Source organism: Staurois parvus, unplaced genomic scaffold (assembly GCF_062004578.1).
Source record: "Staurois parvus isolate SC_StPar_1 unplaced genomic scaffold, SC_StPar_1.0 ptg001045l, whole genome shotgun sequence".
NCBI classification, from domain to species: Eukaryota; Metazoa; Chordata; class Amphibia; order Anura; family Ranidae; genus Staurois; species Staurois parvus.
The window spans coordinates 3,910,811-3,924,535 of NW_028318841.1; the positions used below are offsets into that span (position 1 = coordinate 3,910,811).

Genomic DNA, 13,725 nt, shown 5'->3' on the forward strand with positions numbered 1-13,725 from the left:
GCCAATCAGGGCTCTGTTGCTTTGTTAGCCTAAGGGCCATTTCACACTGATGTGTTTTTGCTGTGTTTTATCCTAAAAACGCAATAAAAATATTTCCCTTTACATCCTATGGGGATGCTTGAAACAACTGTGTTTTGAGTATGGTGCGTTATAAAAAAGAGCACCAAAAATGCAGTTTTCCATTTAAATGAATAGAAAATGTGTTATAAACACATGCAAGGTTGCATTCACATGTCCATGTTTAAGTCCTGGTTCATACAAATGCGTTGCGGGAACCTCAGTGATACCTGTACATGTCCTACACTGCAATGCAAATTTGAAATCTGCTGCAGGCGTCAAATTCAAAGTTACCGAAACCCCAACATCAGGTCGCAAACACAGTGCATTTGCCTGCACTGGATCACATGGTACAAAACGACCATGTGATCTGGTTCGCGTGCATGTTTTTTCTGCTATGCAGTGCGATTTCAGCCCATTCAAATTGACTGCACAGAATTGCATGTGAATTGCACAGGAATGCAGTGTGGTTCCTGTGTGATTCACATGCAAGCTATAGTGTGAACCCAGGCTCAAAGGTGCATGCTGGGAGTCAGGCAGGCAGAAAATGCATAGGAAACGCATCAAACACATATATGCATTATGAAAGTATTGACTATGTCTACAGGAGAAGAGGGGTGACCTCATCAGGTTCCTCCTGCAGCCACCAACCTAAATACTGAATACTTTTACCTTGTATTTCAGAGGTAAAGGGTTGTTTCCTGTAGAAAGCAATTATTTTGAGTGCATTGTACCCTGAGCACATCATTTCTATCATTTCCATATACAGGATAACACTGTTTGAACAAAAAAAACGCATAATTTTCCAGATCCTTCCAGATGACCTTGCAGAACTGTAGTCATAGGTTCAGTTCACGCCAGGGACACTAACTGTAGTTTTTTTTCTCTACCCATGTCTGCACAGGCTTCCTCCAGGAATCCTGGTTCTCCCTCAAACAACAAGAACATACTGGAAGGATAATTATTCTTTAGCCAAATGTTCCAAGGTGTGTTTTGGGGGCACTAGATTATAAACTACTTTGAACAGTATCAGAATTTCTGATAAGTCACAAGATAATCTTTTCTAATGGAAACACACAACATCATAAATAATTTCTAATACTAATGGTTAAAAAATATGTAAGTGAATTTAAATAATAAATAATTCATGTAAAATTAGTCAGGACATGTTAAGTTGCTTTTATGCATGAAGGATGGTATTTGCTGCTTTAATTGCTTTCTCAAGTTTCTGCCATCATTATCGCTCCAACTATTCTTCAGATTCATTCAGAACAAATATAAAATCCAACGGGGGTTCACTTTCAATTAGGAAGCACCGTGACATCAGGCCCAAGGAATAGGCTAAGTTTTAACTTTAGGGTTGTATCTGATTGACGGCTGAGTGAATAACTCCACTTATTTTATTTTGTATTTATTTCAGGTACTTATATAGAGCTGTCAATTTACGCAGCGCTTTACATATATATCGTACATTCACATCAGTCCCTAACCCTCAAGGGGTGTATGATCTAAGATCCCTAACTTACATTCATACATACACATACTAGGGACAATTTAGACAGGATCTACCCCAGCTTGGACAGGTTGAGTGATGTCAGCTGAAATGGGTCACAGGAGTGCTCTGAACCAGGGGCGGACTGACAGCTCATGGCGCCCCCAGGCAATTGGGGATCATGGGGCCCCTGTGTCCTTGCCCAAACTCAAAAAAGCCTCTGAAAAAGGTACCAGGGCATCTCATGGGGCCCCCTACTGACCCTGGGCCCTCAGGCAGTGCCCGAGTTTCCAAATGGTCAGTCCGTCCCTGCTCTAAACTGCACTGCTGTGATCCACAGGACAAGTACAGCCAAAAGAGCTTTGCTTGTACTTCTCCTTTAAGGTATTGTGGAAGGAAGTTAAGACACAAACAAGTACATAGTTTGGACTGTCATGCTCATCTTCACCCTTGCCTTAAGTTTTCTCATACTCATTTAGCTGCAAGCTTGTTCCATGCCAAGGACAGGATTAAGACTTGGTTCACACCTATGCTTTTTGCTTGTGATCCGTTTTGTAATGCTTTTTGCATTGTGCTTTGCATTTTTACATTTTTACACACACGGTTTTGCCACAATTGGCAGTTTTTTCAGCTTTTTTTTTTTGTTAACCACTTGCCCTCCTGAGGACATGCCCCCCTTCCTGACCAGGCCATTTTTTGCATTACGGCACTGCATTACTGTAACTGACAAGTGCGCGGTCATGCAATGCTGCACCCGAATGAAATGTACGTCCTTTTCCCACGAATTGAGCTTTCTTTTGGTGGTATTTGATCACCTGCGTATTTTTTATTTTTTCCGCTATAAAAAAAAGACTGACAATTTTGATAAAAAAAAGAATATTTTTACTTTTTGCTATTAAACATGTCCAGTATAAAAAAATGTAAAAAACTAATTTCTTTATAAATTTAGGCCAAAATGTATTCTGCTACGTCTTTGCTAAAAAAAAATCTCAATACATGTAAATTAATTCGTGATCACAATCAGCGACTTATAGCAGGACTGCAGCGGGCATTTTGACACTGGGAGGAACTGATTTGGTGTCACTGACATCCCCAGTGACACCAATACAGTAATCAGTGCTAAAAAAAAAAAAGCACAGACACTGTATTAATGGAACTGGGCAGGCAGGGGTTAACATGAGGGGCAATCAAAGGGTTAACTGTGTGTTGTGTGCTGATTCACAGTAAGTTCTGTGTATGTGCTTCACTGTAATCACACTGCTTTGGATGGCAGCCATCCAAAGCAGTGTGCACGAGCTGACAGGGAGAAAAACTGTATTGTTTACACACAGTTCTCCTCCCCATTGGAGATCCTCAACAATTGCGCACGCACCCCCTACCCAGAAGTGCAAAATCATGTATATATATGTATATAATCCTGGTCGGGAAGTGGTTAAAGTAAAAAATGTTTTGTTGCTGGGGGGAAAAAAAAAAAACGCAAAACGCGGCAAAAACGCTCTACATGTATTTCAGCAGCTTCTCCATTGAACTCTATTGTAGCAAAAATGCTGCTTCTTGCATTTAAAAAAGTCCCTGACCCTTTCCAAAACCGCAGCAGCTCAAAAAAGCATAGATGTAAACATGTCCCATAGAAAATCATGTTAAATAGACTAGTGTAGGTCTTCAAAAAGCACTAAAAAACACATTGGTGTGAACCAGAGGTAAAATGACAGCCTCTGAGCTCACAACTTCACCATCAAGCCAGAAATAGCAGCTCCCATGCCTGAAAAGACAACACTCTGTATCTCTGATCTAACTTACCAGTCATACTTGGAAGAAAACACAGTGAATACATATAATGGGGCTGATTTACTTAAGGTAAATATACTGTGCTCTGCAAGTGCAGTTGCTTTATATCTGAAGGGAAGCTCTGAAATGTGGGGAAGCTCTGCTGATTTCTTTCATCCAATCATGTGCTAGCAAAAATGCGGGAAAGCTCTGCTGATGTCTTTCATCCAATCATGTGCTAGCAAAAATGCAGTTTTTTTTATTTTCCTCACATGTTCCCCTCAGATTTAGAGCAACTGCACTTTCAGTTCACATACAGTGCACAGCCTATTTGCCTTTAGTAAATCAAACCCATTGAGTTTTTGTAATATTGCATAAAATTATACATGGACAGCACAGTGGCTAAATGGTTAGCACTTCTGCCTGGCAGTACTAGGGTCGTTGGTTCGAATCCCAGCCACGGCACCACCTGCCTGGAGTTTGCATGTTCTCTCTGTGCCTGCGTGGGTTTGCCCCTGGGTACTCCAGTTTCCTCCCACACTCCAAAGACATGCTGGTAGGTTAATTGGATCCTGTCTAAATTGGCCCTAGTATGTGTATGTATGAATGCAAGTTAGGGACCTTAGATTGTACACCCCTTGAGGGTTAGGGACTGATGTGAATGTACAATATATATGTAAAGCGCTGCATAAATTGACAGCGCTATATAAGTACCTGAAATAAATAAATGTAGAATGTTTCATATTCATTGGCCTGTTATGTATTTTCTTGGTTGTATTTCATAAAAATGTGTAATATCAGCAAAGTATGAGCGTGTTAAACAATGTATACAGGTTTACAGGGCCATCTTCCTAGCTATGCAGTGTGGCAGAGGTGTGGAAATCAAAAGCCTGGCAGGACAAATTTACATCTATTTTAACATATAACGTTTACATATAATGTATGTTTTAGCAATATCTGTTTTGCCTAGAGTTGTTCCATAAAAATATTCAGGATTATTTACCTGCACATCTAAGTCAAATGAGAACAGATTTTGTCGTCCTTCACTTCTGCTCATTTTATTTAGCTGCTCAGTCTCTCTTCCATACTGTAAACAAAGGATAAACAAATAATGATCATGAAAATATTACTGTTATTATTACTTCTGTTAAGGATTTATATAGACCCCATCTTCTAAGATGGAATGATACAAGGTATCAAATAAAACAATTTCCTTGAACAGTTTTTCTACAAGTAGTAAGAAAGTGTCAGCAGTATCCACCTACAGTCAATCAGGTATCATAATTTAATGGTTTAGATACCCTAAACAGCAGAAAGCTGATTTCTAATAGGCCACTAAGGAGGTTTCATAACATTATTATTTTTTCAGTGTATGGATAAAAAAATCACCATGTAAAAAAATTAACTGGATCTAGTTACATTGTAATTTTCCTCAACTTCATTCTGTAGATACTATATAAAGATTTTTTCTAATCAAGGTGAACAGCCTGACTATGCAGTGCCTTTTGCAGTCAGTGAAAGAATTGATGAAGAACTTTTAGATAAAAGCAATGTACATAAAGTAACGTAATTGTAAATGTCAATTTTTTTTTGTATAAAAATGTCATACCTACCTGCTCTGTGCAATGGTTTTGCCACAATACTTCTCTCCTTGGATACCCCACTGGTGCTTAGGTCTCCTCCCCCTCTGCCAAGTGCCCCCATAGCAAGTAGCTTACTACTCATGCAGGCTTGTTCTCAAGCCTCACTCAGTGTGGCCATTGACATACACAGTGCAGCTTAACCCCATTAACTGGATGTGACTTACAGCAGCAGGCTCCTGCTGCCGCCTCCACAGCCAATGAGGAATAAGTGAGCAGAGAGAGCTGCTTCTCTAAGGCAAAGTCCTGGCTAAATATCAGACCCAGGCAGGGGCGGACTGACCATTCGAGCACTCGGGCAGGGCCCTCTGATTTCTCCTGTATTGATTTCTATTGTAACTGTACCAGGGGCGGACTGACCATTTGGAAACTTGGGCACTGCCCAAGGGCCCGGGGTCAGTAGGGGGCCCCATGAAATGCCCCTGGTACCTTTTTTATAGGCTTTTTTTGAGTGTGGGCAAGGACACAGGGGCCCCATGATCCCCTATTGCCCGGGGGCCCCATGAGTTGTCAGTCTGCCCCTGGACCCAGGTAAGTATTTAGGATGGTTGGGGGATCCTATGCACACAAGGTTTTTTGCCTTCTTCCTTTATATCCACTTTAAGCATTTTTAAGCTGCCATTAATGCAATTGTTATGTGGTAGTACAAATTACTGCTTTAAAATAACACAAGAATTAGAAGTGTTCCTGTAGATGACAGCTGGAGAACCAGAATCCTGCAAGTTTACTCTGGGGAAGTGCAAAATAAGGGGAGTCCAGGAGTTTCAGTTATCTGAAAATGAAAGCTAAACCCCAGACAGCTAAATACATGAATGAAATATATAAAATGGAGCTTTTGTTACCTGCTTAAGGAATTGAATTTTTGTGCGTGCAGTTCTGAGATCAACACAGCTCTTTCATACAACGCAGTCCTGTCTGGCAGGGCATGAAACATGATTTATCTCTGCTTTGGTTATTTACCACTTTAATCCTCATGACTGAAAGTAATTGTAGTGAAAACAGGGCTACTCTAAGCAGCAATTTTACAGGCAGACCACTTGCATCTTTAGACCTTGCCAAAAATGGAGACAGCACTAATGTTGAAGAGCTACTCCACCCAAAATGAATGTTTATGCTTTGGGTAGTTGCTAGAAAGTAGATTTACAAAATGTCTTGGTTAATTTTTTTTAGTATCTAGTTGTGAAAACAACTCAACATCATAATAGGGTCACCCTTTATCAAGAACAGAGAATGACACTTTTGTTATGGTCCTATCAGGAGGGGGGTACAGAAAAGACAGAGATAAAATCTTCTCACCGAGAGACAGGGGCGGACTGACCATTTGGAAACTCGGGCACTGCCCAAGGGCCCGGGGTCAGTAGGGGGCCCCATGAGATGCCCCTGGTACCTTTTTCATAGGCTTTTTTGAGTTTGGACAAGGACACAGGGGCCCCATGATCCCCTATTGCCCAGGGGCCCCATGAGTTGTCAGTCCGCCCCTGCCGAGAGATAAAAATTACCTCAACCCACTGGTGTCCACCCAAGCCTGAAATACCACTGGAAGATATAGATGACATTTATAGTATACCAAAAGGCGAAGAGTTTTTAAAATTTTGGACAACTATTTACCATTATCACAGAAAGTGACAGAAAATTCCAATTTTTTGGGTTGCCCCTAGAACAGGACTAGAGGGCTATTTTGGCTATATTTGGCTCCAAATATCACCCAAACCATGCTCTCCACTCCTCGCACGACCTCCTACTCTCTAGCTCCCTTGTCTCCTCCTCCAATGTTCTTCTCCAGGACTTCTCCAGAGCCTACCCCATCCTCTGGAACTCTCTACCCCAATTTATCAGACTATCGCCTACTCTGCTCACTTTTAGGCGATCTCTGAAAACCCATCTCTTCAGGGAAACCTATCCTGCCTTCAACTAATAATGGAATTTTCTATTCCTCCTACCACTCCATCCCCCACAGTTATTACCTTTTGTACTACTAGCCCCTCCCTCTTAGATTGTAAGCTCGAAGGATCAGGCCCACCTAACCTTCTTGTATTGAACTGTATTGTTGCTGTATTGTCTCACGTTATATTGTAAAGCGCTGAGCAAACTTTTTGTACTATATAAATCCTGTATAATAATAATAGAGATAGGAAGTGACTGGAAATCTCTCCAATTGGACACAAATGGCAAAAAAAATTGAAAGGGGTTAATATCCTCTCTTACTCTATCCAAAATGAAAAAAAGTGTTGCCTTTAGTTCCGCTTTAATACATTTTTACTTTATCATCCTTTTTTAGTATAGTCAGAAGCAGAATTAAATGCCAAACATACTTCTTTTGTAAAAGGGATTTCGCTCTCCATAAAACCTAAGTTTGTGTATTTACTAGGATAAACTGTTGGAGACTGATCTCTTATTGGTTACTACAGAATACTGCACATTGGTCCTTCTTTTTATAAAAAAAAAAAAAAGAGTAAATATATTTTAAATTTAGTTGTGCCCTCACCAAAATATACTTTTACTTGTTCCATATTTATTCAATATTACGTAATGTAACAAGAATGAATGACTAAAACATATTAAGGAAAAATTCAGTCCATCACTTAATCCAGACCAAAAAGAAAGACGTGGAAAATTGGTTTCCAGGCCCAGAGTTGAGTCTCTGTTCTGGTTTCAGCTGAGCTGTGCAGTTCCAGGCCATAAAAAACTGATACCTTCACCAGCTCGGGGTGCATGCTCTTCTCCAGGCTTTCCATGATGTTCTCTGGCTTCCCAGCACCACCGCCCTCTTCATCTGTGCAGGGAGAAAAGCAGATGTGAGCAACAGAAACCTTCTGAGTTTCCCTTTCTAAGTACAACAGTTCCTTTTTACAAACAAAATTTCCTTCCAGCAGAAGCCCAAATCACATTAGTGATATAACACATCACAGTTCCCTGATACATTATCATCTTTCCAGTATTCTACCTTTCACACTGTAGTCCCCTCTACATCACAGTCCCCTCTTTTGGTTGGAGTTAGGAGTTAATGGAAGTATAGTCAAAGCTCTGACACTGGATCAGGTACATTTCAGACATGTCAGGAATAGAGGGCATCAACTTTTAGAATTGCAAGTTTAGAAAATTAGATTGCAATTGATGCTGAAGTAGATACAGTATTTGCCGCTGGTGACTATAACCCAACCAGTAACTGAGAAGGGGCTGTATATGTGATGTGACCATTATAACACCTTAGCAAGACAGGTTTCTATTTTGACCTTTGTAATGGCAATGATTTTTAGTCATAAAACTATACAAAATGTAATAAAGGGAAGACTTTTTGTTTACAGATTAAAACATGTTTATGTTAATGTGATCAGCATTTTGCAATGTCGTGCGTTTCCTGCACTACATGGCAATGTGTGTGGGTGTCAATGTTAAATAATTTGCACCCTGAAACAGACTGCAAAATGCAGTGTGATTGCCAGAAATCACATTGCATGGGTGTTCTCACCTTTTTGGGGTGGATGCGATGAGCCATACACACTGATTGGCTCAAATCGCATTGCACAGGCATCGCATGTAATTTGCACAGGAATGCGGTTCAATCGAATTGAAGTATTGAAGGATAACTTTTGCTTCTTATATTTTGCTTTAAACTTGGAATTGACTGTTCCCTCAGCAAAAGAACATTAAGCTAGTCCCCAGCAAGCCCAGCACCGGGGCTAGGAGCTTTGTGAATACCCGGGGGGCTGTGGCCAGCCCAAAGAGCAGTTCCCCAAAATTAAGAACAAAAATGGCAAATTTTTACTGCAAAGCGCAAAACCCTTGATGAGCCTGAAAAAATTGGCACACAAAGATATGCGCCATTAAGAGAGGCCACCAATGATCACACCGATCCCATCCAAAACAGAAGGACATCTAGATGATCCCATATGAAACAGGACGACATCTAGACTTATGTCTAGTGCCTTTAAATCTAAGACAGACCTCAGCTCCCCATTTGGTTTTGGGCCTGCGAACCTGTAAAGTGTCTTACAATCATGAGTCCTGCAACTACCTCTCCCTTCTGGGACCATTTAGGTCAATTATGTAGCAGAGATACAGGTCCATAGTCATGTTAGTCTACAGCTATGCAAGCATGTTGCTATGCAGGTACACAGGTATGCAGTTATGTGGGTACATAGCTATGCAGTTATGAAGGTATACATGTATGCATTTCTGCAGTTTATGCAAGAATATGTGTGCAGTTTATGCAAGTATGCATGTAAGTATGCAATTTGTGCAAATATGCATGTATGTATGCAGTCTAAGCAAGTATAAGTATGCAGTTTATGCAAGTACTGTACTCATTTAGGCATGCATGTACGTATGTGGTTTATGCAAGTATAAGTATGCAGTGTACGCAAGTATCCATTTAAGTATGCATGTACCTATGCAGTTTATGCAAGTATAAGTATACAGTCTATGCAAGTATCCATTTATGTACACAGTCTATGCAAGTATCCATTTAAGTATGCAATTATGTATGCAGTCTGTGCAAGTATGCATGTATGTATGTAGTTTATGCAAGTATTCATTTAAGTATGCATGTACGTATGCAGTTTATGCAAGTATAAGTATGCAGTCTATGCAAGTATGCATTTGAGTATGCATGTGCACATGCAATTTATGCAAGTATAGATTTAAGTATGCATGTACATATGCAGTTTATGCAAGTATACAGTTCAAATAATTATGCAAGTATGCATGCAATAATGTAATACTACGCTACACCTGGCCCGCTTTCTAGAAGCACATTGTTTCATCAAAGAACTGTGTCAAAATTAACTGCACTTGACTATTTTCATTAACTATTTTCACACGGCTAGCCAAGCACATATGCATCAAACGTAGCCTGAATGCAACCTCTAAGATGCTTCAGTACAGATTAAATGTAAGCTCCTGCAGATCAAATGCAAGCTATTCTGGAGCAACACTCCTATAAGTGCACTGATACCCATGCAGGGGTGTATCAGAAAACAGTTGTACATGCCCCCCTGGATTATGCGCACTAATGTGGTGTATTATTGTGTCCTGTCTGGTCATGCAACTCCCCCACAGGTAGTACTCACACATCATCATTCAGCCATAGACTGCTCTGTGTTCCTGCTAGCTCTCAGGAACCTCACTAACCCTTCATTCCACAAGTGACTTCAACTATAAGCCAAAATGGCTATCGTTCTACTTGCTGCCTAAACTGTAGGCTATACAAAGCGGCCCCGCGGACTCCAGTGGCTGGAGGAGAAAACTGTAGCCCAATATTCCTTCAGAGACACACAGAGAATGGCCCGGCCAGACCAAACAGCATACTGCCCCCAGTGGCCACCGGGAGAATTACCAGTCACATTTTCAAAGACTGTATCACAACAGGAGTCCAACCTTCACCCAGCATGGTGGGATCTGTTATAAAAGACCTTCAAGGACTTGGTCCCCCCTTACATCTTGGGTCCACTCCCTTGGACCTGTATATCACCCTGCTGGAAAGCACCTTGGTCAGATCAAACACTGCACAGAGTTCAATTACGCAGGGTCCAGTGCTGTAAGCCCGCATTACAGGCAAACCTTGAGGATTTTTCTTTTCAGTCCAAGGAGGCTCAGGTACCATCCATACTAGCTAACAGCTTTCCAAATAGATCCGATTCCAGTCCTTGATTCACAGAAGAACCGTTTCGGATCGGATAGTTTCAGTGACCATCCATCTTACAGACACTGATGAAAAAACGGAAGTACTTCCTGTGTAGGAGGGTTTATATAGGGGAGGACCTCCTGTTTGATTGATCTGCCAGTGTCCATTCACCTACAGGTAGCACATAACCCCACTTAGTCAATATTATAGACTGCGCTGTGCCCCATGATGTACAATAAAGAAAGAATGGCATATACAGTTGCAAGAAAAAGTATGTGAACCCCTTGGGATTACGTGGAGTTTTGCATGAATTGGGCATAAAATGTGCTCTGAACGTCATCTAAGTCACAACAATAGAAGAACACAGTCTGCTGAACATAATACTACACAAACATTAGATGTTGCCATGGTTTATTGCACATAACATGTAAACATTCACAGTGCAGGGAGGAAAAAGTATGTGAACCTTTGGACTTAATAACTGGTTGACCCTCCTTTGGCAGCAATAACCTCAACCAAACTTTTCCTGTAGTTGCAGATCAGACCAGCACAACGATCTGAAGTCATTTTGGACCACTCCTCTTCACAAAACTGTTTCAGTATAGCAATATTCTTGGGATGTCTGGTGTGAATCGCTCTCTTAAGGTCATGCCACAGCATTTCAATCGGGTTGAGGTCAGGACTCTGACTGGGCCACTCCAGAAGGCGTATTCTGTGCTGTTGCAGCCATTGTTTTGTTGAATTACTTGTATGCTTTGGGTCATTGTCCTGTTGCATCACCCATCCTGTGCGGAGCTTCAGTTGGCGGACAGATGGTCGTACGTTTTCCTGCAAAATGTCTTGATAGACTCTGGAATTCATTTTCCCATCAATGACAACAATCTGTCCAGGTCCTGAGGCAGCAAAGCAGCCCCAAACCATGTTTTACAGTGGGGATGAGGTTTTGATATTGGTGTGCTGTGCCTTTTTTCTCCACACATAGTGTTGTGTGTTCTTCCCAAACAACTCAATCTTGGTTTCATCTGTCCACAGTATATTTTGCCAGTAGTGCTATGGAACACCCAGGTGCTCTTTTGCAAACTTTAAATGTGCTGCAATATTCTTTTTGGACAGCAATGGCTTCCTCCATGGTGTCCTCCCATGTACTCCATTCTTGTTTAATGTTTTCCTTATTGTAGATGTGTCAACAAAAATGTTAGTGTGTGCCAGAGATTTCTGTAGGTCTTTAGCTGACACTCTGGGATTCTTCTTTACCTCATGCAGCATTCTGCTCTGTGCTCTTGCAGTCATTTTTACAGGACGACCACGCCTAGAGAGAGTAGCAACAGTGCTAAACTTTCTCCATTTGTAGACAGTCTGTCTTACCATGGACACATGAACATCAAGGCTTTTGGAGATACTTTTGTAACCCTTTCCAGCTTCATGCAAGTCAACAATTCTTGATCGTAGGTTGCAAAAGAAGGTGGATGTTCCCAAAGTGCTGTATCAAAGCACATTAATAGAAAATTATATGGAAGGGAAAGGTGTGGAAGAAAATGGTGCACAAGCAGCAGGGATGACCGCAGCCTGGAGAGGATTGTCAGGAAAAGGCCATTCAAAAGTGTGGGGACTTTCACAAGGAGTGGACTGAGGCTGAAGTCAGTGCATCAAGAGCCACCACACACAGACGGATCCTGGACATGGGCTTCAAATGTCGTATTCCTCTTGTCAAGCCGCTCCTGAACAACAAACAACGTCAGAAGCGTCTTACCTGGGCTAAAGAAAAACAGGCCTGGTCTGTTGCTCAGTGGTCCCAAGTCCTCTTTTCTGATGAGAGCAACTTTTGCATCTCATTTGGAAACCAAGGACCCAAAGTATGGAGGAAGAATGGAGAGGCACACACTGCGAGATGCTTGAAGTCCAGTGTGAAGTTTCCACAGTCTGTGTTGATTTGGAAAGCCATGTCATCTTCTGGATGCTTCCTTCCACAGACGAGCTTTATGGGGATGCTGACTTCATTTTTCAGCAGGACTTGGCACCTGCCCACACTGCCAAAAGTACCAAAACCTGGTTCAATTACCGTGGGATTACTGTGCTTGTTTGGCCAGCAAACTCACCTGACCTGAACCCCATAGAGAATATATGGGGCATTGCCAAGAGAAAGATGAGAGACATGAGACCGAACAATGCAGAAGAGCTGAAGGCTGCTATTGAAGCATCCTGGTCTTCCATAACACCTCAGCAGTGCCACAGGCTGATAGCTTCCATGCAACACCGCATTGAGGCAGTAATTGCTGCAAAAGGGGCCCAAACCAAGTACTGAGTACATATGCATGCTTATACTTTTCAGAGGTCCGATATTGTTTGATGTACAATCCTTGTTTTATTGATTGCATGTAATATTCTAATTTTCTGAGATTGTGGATTTGGAGTTTTCATGAGCTGTAAACCATAATCATCCCAATTATGACAAATCACGGCTTGAACTATTTTGCTTTGCATGTAATGAGTCTATCTCATATATTAGTTTCACCTTTTAAGTTGCATTTGCATTACTGAAATGAATTAACTTTTTCACGATATTCTAATTTTTCAAGTTTCACCTGTATATACTGTGTATATATATATATTTTTTTTTTTTCTTTATTATTTTTTTTCAAAATGAAATGCACCAAATCTTTCTTACTGACCCCCAATTTTCTGTTTATTTTCAGACTTTCTGTGATGATTGTGGCAAGTAAACATTTCAGCATCCTTGTCATTTTACTACACAAGTCTGCACAATGTCAAAGACTGTACAATGCATTGAATCCAAAATTTCTTCATCCTCTTTCCATGCATGCTAAGCCAAAAGTCAATCCCAGGAAATGTTTCAACGACAACCAGAGCCAGTTATTTTGCTGCCAGCTAACAGCTGCTAATTTTACTGAGGCTTCACATAGAATACTCTGATACCAACAGACACCTTTTTCTCCTAAACCCATTTTCAGTAGTTGGGAAGAATAGCCTTATTTTAGAATATATGGAAAATATAAGTTGGTGAAAAAAGTAATACTAAAAGAAATACTACAAATGTTTTGGAGATGGTTCACTTAGTTTACATAAGGTTCTGTGCTGTTCCGTGACATACATTTTGTACTGCATTGTGTTTTTTTTGTGCCTACGGG

General features: G+C 41.0%; 1 protein-coding gene across 2 annotated transcripts in view; it reads right to left on the bottom strand.

The window, feature by feature from the left end:
- DOCK11 (dedicator of cytokinesis 11) overlaps window positions 1-13,725 on the bottom strand; it is a 318,014-nt gene that overhangs the window by 238,146 nt on the left and 66,143 nt on the right. For both annotated transcript variants that reach the window (XM_089657960.1, XM_089657959.1), the window contains exons 9-10: window positions 7,650-7,729; window positions 4,320-4,403 (exon numbers count right to left, since the gene is read on the bottom strand). In XM_089657960.1, the coding sequence (XP_089514086.1) occupies window positions 4,320-4,403; window positions 7,650-7,729 (164 nt within the window). The remainder of the gene's footprint in view (window positions 1-4,319; window positions 4,404-7,649; window positions 7,730-13,725) is intronic.